We start from the raw sequence: 17,462 nt of genomic DNA, 5'->3' as shown, positions 1-17,462 counted from the left end.
CTATTGCGCCACCTGAAGCACTGGAGTCTAACTACAGGATCGCACCAAATGTAAGAGCTTCGTGCATTTATTTCTTCTCATTTAGCAGTTTGCTCCAAAGCGACTTAAAAATGCGGAAGCATACAAGTTTGAGTCTGTTGGCTGAGTGATGCATGGATTGGATAGCAAGTCAAATTAACTTTAATAGTTGCTTTACATTTCTTTTATTACATTTTGTTATTTAATTATTGTCATTGTCAGCAGAATTAAAATGTAATTGTTTTATTAAAATTAAGGGACATTTTTATATAGCCTTATTAAGAATTTTGTTGGTTTTTAAATATGTATCCTAAAAGTAAAACCAGCTACAACATTTGAATAGAAAAATATTTTGCTTGTTAACATTAATTAACATGAGCTAGCAATAAACAATATACTTTTACCACATTTAAGTTCATTTTAACATTCACTTAATCAGTGGTTGTATATGTCACATTAATTACAACAATAGATTAACATTTGAAGAGTTTGGTAATAACTATGAACATATAAACTATAAACTAAACATATAAATGTATTAACTAAATTTAACAAAAACTTTTTTAAATGTTCCTCATTGTTAGTTCTTGTTAGCCAATTTGTCAATACATGTTATTAAAGACACCTTATTGTAAAGTGTTACCAGGATTCATTAATGCTGTTCATACCCACTTCACTTAACAGAACAGTATCTCAGACTACCCATTTTTTGCAGTCAATTTTGCACAAATTAGCCTAAATATAGTCTGCCATTATACCTAGAATTTTTATAGATCATTTGATTTTGTTTCACCATGGTCATCTGCGCCTTAAATTGATTATGTAATCTAATGTATTGTAAGCAAATTTGTCAATTATAGCAAAATTGACCCATCAAAGCACATGATTGTCCCAGCCATGTAAACAAGTTTACGATTGCCTCGAAATCTCTTGTTTTAAAGCTCAAGGTGATTAAATGTCCCTTTGTGGCACTGTTTCTATGGGTCCTTTGGAGACTAAAATGATGTTTCCATGAAACATGACTTTGTGAATGATGTCAGAGATGGAAACAGACATTACTCTGCCAGTCTGCCAGCCGAATGAAAACACAACTTTCACCCAGAAAAGAAAACCACACAGCACATACTGTACTCAGCAAAAACAACATATGCTTGTAATCTGCCCTCTTCAAAGAAGGTACACATGTGCATTGTTACAGTTGCTGTATACTGTTAAAAATGTATTCCTCATAAGCCTTTAGATGTCCTTTATAAAAATGAATACCGCTCCCAAAATGTTGAATATGGAACGAAAGAAAAATGTCATGTTTCTTTACATCAAGTTTTTTATTGCATACTCATCAATTTTAGCCAAGTCAACAGGCAGGATTTATAAACCTGTTCACCACACAAAACTGACCACTTGTTGCATAATACGTTTTTCATATTAAACATATTTTCAGTGACGTCAGTGGCACGTTTAGCCATTCCACCAAATATAAATATAGTGTCAAGATTTAAACCTGCAAGTATTTTGCAAAGAACCAATGTTTTTCTACAAAGCCTCCATAGACAGTTGGGATTAAATTTTACCGAAATACATTTATACGTACCTATTTATAAAAAGTTTATATTTGTGGATTCTGTCTCCTAATAATTGGTAATAAATGAACAAATAAATGACAACATCAACTATATAGTTAAATTATAAAGAAAATACAATATGAACAAATTGTCACACAGTTTAAACTTTATTCAAATAGTTTTAATAAGAATCAGGCAGGTTTGTATTTAGCATATAGGCTGCAAGAAAGCTTAAGAAAATGAGGATGTGTTTCCACTTAGAAGATTTTTCTTTTGACTTTCACATGGTGGTTTCCCACAGATCCCATGGGAAGCAAATCGTCAGTCCATCTCTTCCTTTGTGTTATTTGAGCTATAGATTTTTGTCCTTTTTTAGGTGTGTGTATTGATGAATGGTTATGCTGCTACAAAAGGTCTGAAGATCAGGTGTGTGATTTTTAGTAATGTGATCTTTTTCTAACACAATTTGTATCAAAACTTAAATATAATCTAATTAAACTTCTTCATAATTTACTTTAGGGCTTTATGTATAATATCTATAAACTATTTACACACACACACACACACACACACACACATGCAGAGTACCTCATCAAATTCTGTATAACACAAGCAGCATGATGCTTTGTATAATTGTATTTACTCTATATTCACTTGGTGATACAGATCTGGAAATTTAATAAAAGACACCCAGAATTTGGTTCCCCTAACTTTTGTATCATTAAACCCATATGCTGCCACAGAGGAAAATATTTAGCATTGATTCACCCACTGGCAGAGACAGAGAAGGAATGGGACTAAATGTGTCATACAGAAACTATAAATATAAAAATGAACATTGTTATTGTTAACATTTAATCAAATTAGTAAAATAACGTGAACAAATAAATGCAGTATTAAACATATTGTCACAGTCCTTCCCAAATTCTGTATGCACAAATTCGCTGTTTTAATTTTTAGGGTGACTAATATTATTGCATCTACCAAAACAATTATTGCATCTACCAAATGCGCACAATTATTTATGTAGTATTTATTACTACATAAGTCCCTGCTTTGTATTTCGTTATGTACGATCATGTTTTAATTCATAGTGCGTATAAAGATGTGTGACACATAAAATATCCACTAAGTCAGCTCCCAAACTCAGTGACTAGAAATAGATGCAGGATTAGTACAAGAACCAAGAATGACAGGCTTACAGCCTAGCTTTGACACAGCAGTTGCTTTCCATGTGGTACTAAATGAAGTGTGACCATAGCAGGTGTTTGCATCTGCTTCGTTAGCTTATTTCCAACTACTTGCAAAACGGAGAAACGTTTCTGGAAGACAGAGGGCGCTTTGGATTCTTGTCCTAGACGTACCTCATATTTATGAGAAATACATCGAAAATAGAATAAAAAACGAAGTGCATTGGTATAGATAACATATGATAACAGACCTGTCATCTCACAAATACACTTTGGCAGACTTGTAACCTTCTGTATTTATGAACCATGTTTCCAATCCAGCAAGGAAATACATATATTGATGATTTGACCATTGCTTTCTGTTAATTTAGTAATCTTAGCGATTATTATAACATAGTCGTCCAAAGTATTCACCAGTTGCGTCTATTTCTGGCCTCCCCTGGTTTCCCGCCTGGCTGACGTCAGCATAAAGTTATTTTCATGAATGGAGGGGGCGGTCACGAGGAGTCGGTGACGTCAGTGCTTGCGGAAGCAGAGAGTGGAATGTTGATACATTGTTGTTGTTTTGTAGTTAATTTAGTTCAGGGCAACATTTCACTTCGGTTGCAGGACGCGTATCCCGAGCGAGCCGTGGCTCAACCTGTTGATCAAAGGACACTTTTCGGAGATTCTGCGCATTCCCGACAGAAATTCAGCGTTAACAAGGTAAAGTGTGCGAGCCTTTCTGGGAGATGTTTTGAAATTCCTGTTGAAATTGCTGATGTTCTCACGATGACCGATAAGAATTCAACCTGACCGTAATATTCACGTTGTTGAGATATGCGCACGCGAATATTTTTTTCTTTACAAAAGTTTGATAAGATGTTATAAAGTAACATTGAAAAGAAACAAACGCATTTGATGTGTGAAACATTTGGTTGTGAAAACAACAAACTATCAAGACTCGTCAGGACACGTGTTAAATTGTACAACCTGACAACAGAATTACAAATACTGCTTGTTTTCTGCTTTTGTATAAACAAGAACTTTTATATATACGTATATTACAGAGCTTCGTGGGAAATAGCCTGAGTGTCGCTTACATACGATTTTGTTACATTTTAAAAGGAATAAGTAAAATTGGTCACTTTTATCCATGTTGACAGCGTCTTGTGTTTTATTATAACGCAGCGATGCGATTTCATATTTTTGTGATTTTCATATATCTGCGGGTGATTTTAAAATAAGTAATATTACGACACACGAAAAAACACGTGGTCTGCATTTAGGGATTCTGGGACAAAGGGCACTGTGTGTGGGTTAAAGCATTGAAAGACACTGCAGGACATCTAACAACTATATAACGATCCCGACTCATCTGAGCCGCGAGGAGAGAATGCTTTTCTCCTGCTCTTTAATCGACATGAGGCTACGAGAACAATATGACGTCATGTCAAATCTTCAGGGCACGGTGCCGTGAACGCGCATTGTGTACTTAATATGACCATGCCTTGTTCCTAGTTGTAGAAGGCATTTCTACCCTTATATCTCTGTGGGAGTCCTGGGAAGTCATTGCGTGTTACAAAAGTGCTTGAAGCTCCTATAATAAAATATAATATTTATTCTGTAAAGTGCTAAAGAAAATAAGACATCGTTATTTATATAACGTTTGCAATAGAATATTTAGCCATTGTTTGACAAGTGCACCTAACAGTGGCAGAGAAAGCAACGTATATATCTTTGTGTTGTGTAGGTGATTGGACATATTTAAGATCGGACTGTGTGTCAGACTGGTTCTGTCCACTATTCTGGCAGGTTAACAGTAGAGCTACGCCCTCACAGGAACAATGAGTCATAACTGGATAATGTGATTCATTTCCACAATGGATAACAAAATAGCTGTCCTGAACTAATTTGAAGTGATAAAACCAAATGAAAGAGAAGTCTTTATGTATTATTAGAGAAATGCATGTTAGTACTTTTTTCAAAGAAAACATGCATTTGTCTATATGTCAGTGGTTTACAACCTTTTCCGGGGGGGGGGGGGGGGGAGGGGGGGTTGAGGCATTTTATGAAATATGTCAATAATTTTGTTCAATCAAACATAAGACCACCAACCAAAATAGTTGATGTTCCCGCATTACATAATTAAATATGTCTTTGGTTTAATTACAATTCTAACTTTACGATTATAAGTCTTTATTGGGAGGGCCACAAAGCAATGAAAAAAGTTTAGAATGAATGCTATATGAAACTTGACCATTTAAGGAGACTATGAAAAAGCCTGCCATCCATTTGTGATGGGCCGCTTTAGACCACTTAATAATTTGGCTTTGTTTTTTAAAAGTCAGCAGAAGATCAAGTGTTGAGACAGTCTGCTAGATCAGCACCAGGCTTTGACTTGGAACAGACCTAAGTGTAACCGTATTGGCTGGAATGCCTGTCAAGGGCCGACCAGTTGCTGGCTCAGATTAAATTTGGGTCTCCATATGTTGCTCCATTATTGGTTGTATGTATGTACAGTAGTAATAAATAATCACTTCTTGCTACACGTCTTCTGTTTTGACGTGACCTTTTTACCTATGGCTTGGAAAATTTTGGGGGTGGCCAACCTTATCATGTGTCCTTCCTTTTTTGCCATGTACGTGGGGTTGTTTGACCTTGTGGGGGACTCTGACTCAGATTTGCTGAGGTATCTGTGGCGACAGCCTCCCACAACCAGTACGTTGTCTGCCTGCCGCATTTAGAAATCCAGGGGAAGTGCACGCACTGCACTGTCATAAGACACACTCGTGGGATGGTCACTAGTAGGACAGGCATTTGTGCTCTGTCAGTAAGCAATGCTCCTTGAGTAAACACTTTTAGATCAGTATTTTCTAGTCAAATGTCAGATCTGATTTACATTTGGTTTCTGGCGGTTACTGTTGTAGTATCAACGTAGTGTAACTCTCACACATAAAGACAGTGTAATACAAAATCGTTTACCAATAAAACAGTGGTTTGGATGGCGCTTTTTGGAGAAGTGGAACTCTTACAGTACTCTCTGTGGTTAGGGTAGTGGGTCTTGAAAGTGAATGAGACAGCGGTAGTTGGTAAGTTAATGACTCAAAATGAAACACAGGGGAACTCCAAAATCCAACTCTTGCGACAAACACGGCAGTTAATTTTTGTTTAAGAGCCACGTTGTGACGTTTTCACCGATCTTCATGAATCAAAGTCATATTGATTTTGAAGTAGTCTTTAAATGAAATGATAAAAATACCATAAGAATACACTTTTAAAATGATAACCCAGTTTTAGGTCAAAATTGACAAACCCTACATTTGGGTTGTAAATTAACCTAAGTTTTGTTGTTTCAATCCAAAATGCTGGGTTGTTTAACCCATTTTTTGGTCAAGTATAAATATTTTATGGGATGATTTACCCAACGGTTGGGTTTGTCCCTTATTGACCCAACGCTGGGTTGAAAATAACCAAGCAATTTTTAGAGTGTAATATTTGGCTGGGCCATAGAGAATATAGGAAACCGACACATGTGATGTATTTCTTTAGTAGTAGATGTCATTGGTGTATATTGTGTAAGTCAAAAGCTAATTGGGAGTCTGCACCACAAAGCTGTACCCTGCCCTTCACCAGTTTCTGGATGGAAGAGGAGTGACCTCACCACACTGTGGTCAGGTCTGTGAAGAGCAGTCTGGTACTTATTTCTCAAGAGCTCATTTGAGTAACTGGATGTTTTGATTCTGCGTTGTGCAATCCTCATGTCTGTCCTGTTTGCTGAAGGCCACTATTTAAACTTAAATGTTTGTTCACATAAGGGTGGAGTTACCAGAGGTGATGTAACGTCAGATATGCGTTACGATAACAATTTCACAAAAATGTTAGCTCTGTGCTTAATAACCACACCGCATTGGCTTCCTTTTAATACATTCTGGGCGGTTTTGCCTTTGCTTTGCACATACTTGACATTCCTCCGAATCCCTGTGTCCCCAGGTGGAAAGGAGCTTTGCTGTTATAGCTGCTTCTCCTCCCAGTCCACAGAAAGTTCCGGCGGTACCGCCAACCATTCCCAAGGTTCCACGTACTTTTCCTTCCGCCCCACGAAACAACAGGATTTTCCAGGAAACGTCAGTATGGGAGGGTGTGATTCCCTGCCGATCGTTTTCGCTCTTACCAGTAAACACCATGACTCACGGCTCTGCTATGCTCTCCATTTCCTTTACATAATATCCCTGTGAAAGTGCCGCTACTTTGGGCTGGAACCAAAAAGAGATGAAGCTCCATGTGGAAAAACAGAGCTGAGTCCCTGAGCGAAGCTTTCTCCAGCTCGCTTGTGCAGGAACATAACAGCTGGCCGTGAAGTGGAGCAGCATGTCAGTTATGTGCTGAGCCCAAACAGTTTAACCAGTGGAGAAAAAGAGGTAAACAAACAACATGGACAAGCCAGAGCTCCATTTCTCATTGGAACAGAAGCACGCTTGGCTTTGAAGTGTTGTTTGGCTTAGCCTAAGGCCTTGTTTGAATTCACTTTTCATAAACGGTAAAAATAAGAGATTCTCACATGTGCTAACACGGCAACTGCGGCGTCAAATTCCATAAGAGGGGAGGTTCTTGGTAAATTGTTTCTGAGAGACTTCACAATCTCAAGGCACAAATATGCGGTTACCTAGTCGTATTGCATAGAGAGTCCGAAAACGAACGTCATCCTTGTAACAGCCAATGCATGAGATACTCCGTAAACATTATTTGCGCGTGCCAGAGGTTTAGTCAGTCAGTGATCCGCCTTGTTTGTTTTATTGGGTTCAGATGTCATGGAAGTCATTATTCATAAGTAATATGACGCTCAGATTTGTTGTAGTTTGCATCATGGTTTGTATTAGATGGAAAACTTTACAATGTTTGGCTGAACAGTTTGACAGAGGCAGTTCTTTCCACTTCATCGGAGAAGCCAAAGCATGAATTTTCAGTTGATCTGCGTCTATGAATGAAAACATGGTTGATTTTTATGTGTGGATTCAGTGTCATGACCAACATCTCTAAGATAGCACTGACATGTCTGAACAGCTTCACATTGTGATTACATGAATACTTTAAGTTCTTCTTCTGTTCACCTTTTCCATACAGTTGTTTTGTAGGGGTGTGTAACCCAAGTCATGTTAAAAATGTTTTAGTCTTTGAATAAGACTTGACAGCATTACTCCATGCAGGCAGCAGGGCATTTTTCCTTTAAGTGACTTCCATTTAAGTCCTCAGTCTGTCTTATGAACATATTGTACATATATAAAGTGATGCCTCACCACCCTACAGCATTTACAAGCACATTTATCTGTGTTGTCCTGCTAAGCCAAAATGCTGTGCTTGCTGAAAAACGAGGAGCTTTTCCGTATTACTCATTTGGTAATGTAGTGAATTTAGGTAAAGTATACACCTTGAGCAAGTAAGACCTTGTTTTAGATGTTTCAGATGGAGGTTGTTTAAATGTTTTTTAACATACACCATTAAAGGCACAATGTGTAAAAAAAATGCAATGAGACTCGCTGTTTTCCCAAGTGGTGTGTTTGACTGCATGCTGCACTATGTTGATTAATGGCCGTATGGCTTTAAGTTTTTATGAAGTACTCATCATCCTTCTTATTTCTTGAGTTAAATGGACTTATTTTTAAGAATGGATGATGTCAGCCATCGGCGATATATTATGGATAAATTATGGATTGTTTCCTCCAGTTGGACCACATTCCAGTACAGTACTAGAAGAATCTATTATTTGTCTATTAAATAATACGCTTATACCAGAAAAGTACACAAGTTAAAGAACCTTCAGGCTAAAGTAGGCTTGATACATGATTTTTGGAGAAAAAAAAACCTAAATGTCATCTTGTTTTCTGCAGTCGATGTTTAAAAATAAAAGCTGTTGTTCACGTTTTTCCTTTTAAGGCTCAGAATTTTTTTTTATTAAAGAGATACTTATCCCGAAAATGAAAGTTCTGTCATCATATACTGTTTGCTGAACACAGGAAGAGATTTGGAAGATTGTCGGATCTAACCTACCATTTACTGCCATGTTTGGGAAAATAAATGCTATGGGAGTCAATTGGGAATGAGATCTGTAGGGGTGTCCACGACTAGGAATTTACATAGTCGAATCAGAATTGTCACGTCTTGCCTAAAGTCGACTGATAGTCGAATCAGACATGTGCATTTGTGCGCGCGCCTTTTTTCAGAATTTGTTTAGAACATTAAATGCCAAATGTTTGAAAATGGGGTACACATTCATTTGCGAGTCATCTGCGGATGCGGCGTCATCAGACTCCTCCAATCGAATCGTCGATGATTAGGGGTCACTCCTAGAGATCGGACATTCTTCCAAATATCTTCCTGTGTGTTCAGCAGAACCAAGAAATGTATACAGGTGTAACAATCTAAGGATGAGTAAATGATATGAGATTTTTCTTCTTGGGTGAAGGGTCCTTTTAACATTTATGTACTATATTTCGGCCAGTATATTGCTTATTGGCTTCCAACGTTAAAGAACGATCAGTTATAATTATCGGAATAAAATTTACACATCCTGCCACCGGATTTTACTTTTTAACCTCTACGTGAACAATGTGTTGTTGCTCTGTTTTTTGTATGCGTGCCATTATACGTATAGCAATAAATATACAGTGGATTGAATGTTTTTAAATTTAGACTGTTGTAGTCACGAAGAATGAATTAGTAGTACAGATAATGCGTAGTATTAAGTATGCAGCTCTATGAATGGAAAGTGGGGCCCCTTTCTCAGTTTCAGCATGTGTGTGGAATGTGGCTTCCTTATCCACACTTCATGCACCCTCTGTGGCGTTACACAGGGCCCTTCTCTGTTACACAGATTCATTTTTTTGGTTGGCTGTCAAACGTTAAGCATCAAAGGTGGCATTCAATCCTTTAAACTGTGCCGAGGAAACCATGAAAACATGGACCTGGCCTTGGGACATTAGGGTTTTCCTCTCTGTGATGGCTGAGCAGGAAAAAGGGGCCCCTGTCAGTTCTCCCCAGTTCTCTGTGCACATGGAGAGGGGACCACGTACCGAAAGAATTTCAAGGAAGTGTGTGTGTGTGTGTGTGTGTGAGAAAGAGCTGAAAGGCTGTGGACCCCATGAATAGAGAGGGAAGCGTTTTTTAACTTGATTCCATGGTCCTCCTTGGAAAGAAAGACAGGGACTCCCCTGTCACAGCCATTTTAAAACCAGGCGTTCTAAGCCAAGTTGCTGTCTAGGAAAGCTCCTCTTGTGAGAGCCGGCCTTGTGTTGTTTGTCACAGTTTTAGATAACACATGGGAACAGTGCAGATTCGCTTTCAAACTAAGTTTGCCAGGCAGGACTGGCAACAATGAAAAGTAATTCAATCAGTTATTTTAAAGAATGGCTTAGAAACCCAGACTTGCTCACAATTAAATATATGCGTTCACTTTCTCAATTATGAATGCATTACATTGTTTTCTCGTTGCCAGTTTGATTGAAACAAAATGAGGGGCTGTTCATGTAGCCCTCACATCAAGGGCCAGATGGTATGAATCAAGCTTTGAGTAATCTTTTCTTTTCGTGGTGGTATTTGGTTTCAACTGCTCGGTTCTATACTCTTGTGTCCTGTCATACCTAAAACCTTTAAACCAGCAACTGATGCACGTCCGGTGTGGTTCACTAAAACAGACTCCACTGGATGACTCAAAGTTCACCAATCATACCACAGGCAGTGAATCTGCTCACTTGTCAATGATACTTAATGTAACCATTACCAAAGTATTCCCACCAGGATGAAACAAGCACTTAAAACGGTCGAGGTATGCAGAGAGTTCAGGGCCAGATGACTAGACAGGAGAATCAAGACGTGGGCTATCTGAACTCCAAAGATATGGAATGCATGTTTCATTCCGGATTACAAGATTAAAAGGCCACAGGACTAATCGCTCTCATGCAGATGAAAGAGTAGCTCACATTGGGAATTCCATAGTTGTTTTCCTTTTTAATCAGTTGTCGCTTGAACGTTTCCACTCGAAATTGTGTCACTGGCAACTGGAGGTTTGTGTCAGCACTCTGTGCTAAATATAACAAGCACAGTTAAATAAGGACATGAAATGAGCCAGGGAAGCCTAGTGAAACAGGATCCAGTCTTTCAGCCACAGTCCTAAACCTGATAAAGAACATTGTCTAAAAGCATAAATATAACAGTGACCGTTTAAGGGAAACTATTCCCATGTGACAGATTGCCTCCTGGAATGTTCCATTTACTGAAGGGCAAAGAACAGACCACGTAAAGTAAAGCTCGACATCACATTATTTGTGTGTGGTCTACACAAATTTTATTTAAAGTGATAATTCACCCAAAAATTAAAATCCTGTGATCGTTTACTCGCCCTCATGTCTTTTCAAACCGTTATGACTTTCTTTCTTCCGCAGAACACAAAAGAAGATATTTTAAAGAATTTTGGTAACCAAACAGCACTGGACCTCATTCACTTCTATTGTAACCTGACCGATCAGTACCGACTTCTATTTCTCTTCTAGTCTTTCTATCCTTAGACAAAAAACCCTTAGCTTTGTATACTGTTGTGGGCAAGGTGTTTACTGCACTTATGCTTTATGTTGTCTTTATGATGTTCCAAGTGCTTCTTTTATAAGTCGCTTTGTATAAAAGCTTCTGCTAAATGGATGTAAATGTACAGACAATAAATGAAAGTGAATGGGGTCCCGTTAACATCATTCTTTATAATATCTTCTTTTGTGTTCTGCGGAAGAAAGAAAGTCATACAGGTTTGAATTAAGGGCGAGTAAAAGAGTGACAGAATTTTCATTTTCGCAAAGGGAGCCAGAATAGTTAATAATGTATTTCAGGTTTAATCACATCACAGGATCTGAGTAGCAACTGTGTAGTTTGGGTTTCACTTTTGTTTCTCAGAAAACACGTTAGAAACTGAAATAGTTATTATAATATATTTTGATATGTTATTTAGTGTAGTTTTTATCACAGTCTCCCTGTGTAAGTTACTGAGCTTATGATGAATGAAGCTTGTTTGTTTACCATTTTCTGCTCATGTGAGATGTACCCCCCACACCCATGTACCGTTGGTCTCCATGGCAACGGTCTCGAGTAGAGTTCACGCATTCTGCTGAAACGTAACCCCCGCCCGCGCGCCCTGTCACCGTTTTTCTCATTTGGCGGGAGTCTCGAGTCCATGAGCTCCAGCGTACTTGGCGTTTTTAAATATAGCGCAGCGGTAAAAATAGCCTTACATGAACCGCTAAGACGAGAGATGAGACAAAGCCCCATGACGAGAGCTGACCTGCTGCTATTATTGAGCTCTTGTCGGTCTAGTGAGCGACATCGTGAGAACGCGAGATCAGCAAGTAAACAGGCGGCGCTGTAGTGCTCTAGCGACATCTGCTGGTCGTTTCCCGGTAACTTCATTTAACTCAGCAGGTTCAGTGCAATGTTCGTGACACAAAAGTGTTTGTTGACAAACCAAATTTGTAAAGCATGCTTTTTTGGTATTTTCTTTTAGACACATTTTGAGGATTTCTGACTAGCTGCTTGTATGCAGGGCATGACGACTCATTTTAAAGCAAACAAACCTTTAAAGGTAAGAGCATGTCACTGTACATGACACTGGTATTATATCTATTATGGTATAAACCCCAGACAGCACTTATATGGCTTCTTCATATACTGCACATGTTACACCATACTTCTACACTATTAGTCATATTTCTCTATCAGAGGTATTGTTTTGATTTTATTAATAATTTAAAAAAGCTTTTATTGTTAGATTTTTTGGGTTTAATTTTAATTAATGTTTCAGCAATATTGTATATTGTATAGCTTTTGTAATTTTATAATATAATGATTTTTTGCTGCTGTTTAAGATTTAAACTTTATTTTAAATAAAAAAATTTTTTTACTTAAATTTATTTCAGTTTTTCTTTGAGGCAACATTTCAAATTTTCCTTTAGTTAAGTTTTTTCAATCATTTTTAATATTTAATATATTGGATTTGATTTCAATATTCAAAATTGCTCAATATTTTATATGATTTCAATGAATAGAATGGTTTGGTTTTAGTAAATTAAAGTAACCTTGCTCTTTATAACTAAAACATTTATTGTAATAATAATGCCATACTTTCACATTAACGTAACAGATGATAATTTACCTTTCTCGTTTTATTCAAGATGTCTGACCTTTTTCCTTCAGTTGACCACAAACACTATTTTTAAAACAATATCACGTGCATACATAGGTCCCATAATGTTGAAGCTTCTTAAACCACAAACATCCATCATAAAATATTTTATTTATTAAAGTTGTCATTTGCTTTGGTTACAGTTTGGCTAAATAAGCACAAATGTTTTACCTTTCTCACACACCTGTCATTTGGAAAACAAACAGATTAGTCATCTGAATTGGGATTTGGAAATTTTAATATATATGCTTATAGAGCTTCAACGTTTTGGGGCCTATATATACACAAAGTGACATATTTCAATTGAAATGTTTGTGTTCAGCTCAAGAACAAAGTCATGAGAATCAGGGAAGGCATGAGGGTGAGGAAATTATGATCCTTCATATTACCTTAACCTTTCACATTAAAAACTGCATGGACTTTCATTATATAAACGTTCTCGTTCTGCTTTTCACAACAGCTAAAGAAGGAGGCAGGTGAGAATGCCCCGGCACTCAGCGACGACGAGCTGGTGGCCATGTCGGTACGGGAGCTCAACCAGCACCTGCGCGGGTTGACAAAGGATGACATGGTCCGGCTGAAACAGCGCCGCCGCACGCTGAAGAACCGCGGCTACGCGGCCAGCTGCCGCATCAAGCGCGTCACGCAAAAAGAAGAGTTGGAACGGCAAAAAACAGATCTGCAACTGGAAGTGGAAAAGCTGGCCCGTGAGAACGCCAGCATGCGGCTCGAGCTCGATGCGCTCCGGGCCAAGTATGAGGCCCTGCAGTGCTTTGCCCGGACTGTCACCCGCGGGCCTGGTAAGGTGGCCACCACCAGCGTCATCACTATTGTCAAGTCTGCCAATCACAGCCCCAGCTCCGCCCCCTTCTCGGCACATTCATAGTGATGATGGACCCTGCCCGCCCGGCTCCTTCTGGCCCAACCTGGCTTTATACCCAAACTGGCCTGTTGGCAGCTTAGTGGTCAGACTGAAGGGAGGGTGAAGGACTACCACAGGCTGCATCTGTTTAGTTTCTTATCTCTCTTTTTTACACTCTCACAGAACACACACAACATATTCTATATTGTCTGTGCACTGTGCTATAAACTCCCGGCACCGGCATGGCACACCAGCCGCTCTTTCCGCTTCACAACAGGCTGAGACTTAGCAGAGATGAACACATTTAAGTGTGAGATAGTAGTTGATTTAACCTGCCATGGCAGCGCTGGTCCGACAGCTCGGATGCCTGTGGCATATTGCATTTATATCGGAAACTGAACTAATATGTTGCAACATTTAAAAAGTCCCTAATTATCTCAAATAGTTAGCACTTGTAGAAGACTAGTTTTACTTTACTTTAAAATGTTATCAGATATTGACCAGAGGGCGATAAAACAGCCAGGTGTGATGAACACAGTCCAAAGTTTAGGACGATGATACTTGTATCAAGGGAAATCCTTATCCTGAAGCGTTATATGTTACTGATAAACGGGAGGAAATTAACTATTGGAAAATGAGATCGTCTTTGGCACTTATATTACTGTTTTATTACAGTATAATACTATGAAGCATTTGCGAAGCAGACTGACATTGTATGTAAATATTATTGATGGAAATCGCAGACTAAGCGAGTCTTCGGAAAAGGGCACTTGATGGTGTTTTTTGTCTTTTATGACAGGTTGATGATGACTTATAAACAGCACATCTGTGCCGTAAGCTATCTCAAAGATATACGGTTTTCCTGACCTTTCCTGTCTTTATACGACACCATAAAATGGTAGGTAATCCATATTGGATAAAACGATAACAGGAGCTGTCTTGGCAATCAAATGCAGTTGAAAATATAACCTGTATATTACAGAACTGAGATGTCAAATTGAAGCTCCCGACGTTAGAAAATTCCGTCCGATCAGAAAGCATTCCTACTGCTAAGTCACGAAAAGGTGCCACTGCCGGTGTTGGTAACCCTGACAAAAATGTACGTCTATGAAATGCAAGTATTTGATATTTTGACACTGACTCTTGGGTAAGAACAATCCTGAGGCATCATGTTAAACCAGTTCACTGGGGCATCATGTAAAAAAGGAAAATATGTACAGCATTTATGCTGTTTTTCACTAAACTCATCAGGATGTCAGGATCGTTTTTATCTAAGTGGCTATGACTGTTCTACCACAGCATGAAACATTAGGAGAATGTTGTGCTGCTGGGAAGCCCACTGCAAGCCACGGCCTTTAGGGGTCATGATGTTCGCTTAGCACACTTTTTATATCTACACGAATGTTTTACATGTCTCCGTATCCCCAAACAAAATATTTTGCATTGTCCTTGTATTTTATATTTATCCAGGAATTCTTCAAAGTGGTGTGACCTTGTAACTGTCTTTAATTTACTGGTTTATTTAACTCCGATGTAGTCATTTTCCTACACGTCTCTCCATCAGTCGTTTTTCGGAAAGAAGCCCCTACTCTCAGTTTCTCTACACTAAGCACACTATTAGTGTTCACAGTGAATGATAGTGCTGGCCTAGTCTGAGATTTTAAAAACATTTCATTTCAGTATTCATCATTTCTATACCATTGTTTTTCTTTTTCCTCATTTCTAATGGTGAGTGGTCAAACCTACAGTGAGCATTTCAAACCATATCAAGATGTCCGTTTTGTCCTTTTGCAGTCACACATGATGGGCAGTTCTAAAGTGACCACATATCCTCTTTTTTGGATGTAATGGGTTTTAAACTGCCATCTTCACTTTCCCTTACGCCACAAATGCCGTTTAGAGGAGGGAAACCCCCCCAGAAATGTCCCTTTTGTCATAGTGTGGCCTTATTTTCAGTTCTATTGAGATACTTCTTTATATTATAATTCTGTGGAAATGTTTTCCCCCTGAAAGGAAGTGCTACAAATCACTTCTTCTTTATGGAAGCTGTACATGAATGGATTTTCTGTGCAAGAGGACTTTTCTGTGCTTTCACTGACATCTGGTGGTGATCTGTGTTTCTGTGTTGTTTCAAATGCTGTGATGGAAACCTGATGATCTGCTCGCTGTCTTTTTTAGACTATTGGCATTGCTTTTTTGCTTTGCAATGTTCTGTTCAGCTGCCACCAAAGCCATAACCGGTCTATGTGCTTCATTCATTTATTCTTTTTATTTATAGCGTAAATGAAATGCCCTCCACTTGCCATGTCATAATGCCATAATTTAGATTGAAGGGATAATTTACCCGCCCACAAAAAAAATTCTATCATCATTTACTCCACATAACACAAAAGAAGATATTTTGATTAAAGTTGGTAACCAAACCGCACTGGACACAAAATATTGTATGGACACAAAACCAATGCAGGCGAACAATGTTCACAACATTCTTCAAAATATCTTCTTTTGCGGAAAAAAAGTCATACAAGAAAGTCATAGAGGTTTGAAATGACAAGAGGATGAGTAAATGATGACTGAAATTTTCGGATCACTTTAACATCGAAAAGACAAACTGTTCTGTAATTTTTTTGCCAGTGTTTCTTTTGCCAGTTTGAAAAGTGTCAGCTGTAAACATTTTTTTATTTTTTTTAAGGAGGATCAGGCATTACTGGTATCTCCACACCAGGGATATCATCTCATGCTCAGCTAGATTGAGGCCTGTTGACATTTCTTGATTCCCGAATAGTGCAGTTAACGTTTCTCCTAACACAGTTGGATAGTGAAGATGGTCTCTAAATTGAATGGGTACCTTTTTCTGTCTTTTGATTCTATGTATGCTGTATGTGGCCTTTTGGGCTGAATAGGATAAATTATTCTATATTTTACACATGAAAATATCTATTTTTCAAAGTATATAATATGTGCTCAGTCAGTCCTTAAAAGCTATTTACCATGAACGCACATAGGAATTTTAACCAATGCTCTTTAAAACACACTTGCCTATAAACGTCTCCATGACATATAAAGTATGCTGCTCCAAATTATTACTTTATATTTGTCAATGTTATGATGAAACTGTAAAGGTATCGGGGGAAGTAGTAATGTAAATTATAGTAAAAATAGTGCCTTTTTACATTGAGCTTGTCATCTTTTAAGTACTGTATGAATGGGCGTGGTTGTTTTGTTAAATCATATTCGCATACGCAACCATGTTTTCCTGTTTGATAGGTCTCTCAGCTGTACTCCTTCCATATTAAATGGCAATTGTATATATGGACAACATGAAAGGCAGCAAAACATAGGCTTGGATTAATCATATTCATGATTCTCCTCATTAATCTGCTTGTACTACGTTGAACTTGGATATTTATTTTGATTTATTTTCAACATCTAAATTATTTTATTTACGTATCTTTTTGTTTTCTTTCAATGAACTACCCTCATGTACAAATAAAATCATTCTGTTTTTTCCATTCTGGCTGAATATAAGGTGGTAAATTATTCCTGTAAAAAGTCTGCAGTGTTTGTTTTGTACTTTTAAATAAAGCTTTTCTCATGTAATCATGTTTTGTTTAGAAATCATCTTTATAGAA

General features: G+C 38.0%; 1 protein-coding gene across 5 annotated transcripts; it reads left to right on the top strand.

The window, feature by feature from the left end:
- Nucleotides 1-3,316: 3,316 nt before the first annotated feature.
- mafk (v-maf avian musculoaponeurotic fibrosarcoma oncogene homolog K) lies at nucleotides 3,317-17,433 on the top strand. Of its 5 annotated transcripts, XR_008907255.1 has the most exons (5): nucleotides 3,317-3,475; nucleotides 12,291-12,368; nucleotides 13,429-14,728; nucleotides 14,813-14,929; nucleotides 16,523-17,433. XR_008907255.1 is itself a non-coding variant. In XM_056754026.1 (3 exons), the coding sequence occupies exons 2-3, from the start codon at nucleotides 12,324-12,326 to the stop codon at nucleotides 13,852-13,854; spliced, it is 471 nt and encodes a 156-aa protein (XP_056610004.1). In that variant the 5' UTR covers nucleotides 3,317-3,475; nucleotides 12,291-12,323; the 3' UTR covers nucleotides 13,855-17,433. The 5 variants fall into 5 exon arrangements, 1 of the variants encoding a protein (XP_056610004.1); XR_008907256.1 differs by lacking the exon at nucleotides 14,813-14,929; XR_008907253.1 differs by having other exon boundaries at nucleotides 14,813-17,433.
- Nucleotides 17,434-17,462: the final 29 nt, after the last annotated feature.

This window comes from Triplophysa dalaica, chromosome 7 (assembly GCF_015846415.1).
Source record: "Triplophysa dalaica isolate WHDGS20190420 chromosome 7, ASM1584641v1, whole genome shotgun sequence".
Taxonomy (NCBI): domain Eukaryota; kingdom Metazoa; phylum Chordata; class Actinopteri; order Cypriniformes; family Nemacheilidae; genus Triplophysa; species Triplophysa dalaica.
Note: the sequence above shows the minus strand (reverse complement) of the source record. Positions and strands in the feature narration are given on the sequence as shown.

Excerpts from the sequence above, each read along its gene's own strand:
- mafk (XM_056754026.1), top strand. The coding sequence starts at position 12,324 with ATGCAGGGCATGACGACTCATTTTAAAGCAAACAAACCTTTAAAG. Across the intron at positions 12,369-13,428 it reads AAGCAAACAAACCTTTAAAG|CTAAAGAAGGAGGCAGGTGA; the intron begins GTAAGAGCATGT and ends TTTTCACAACAG.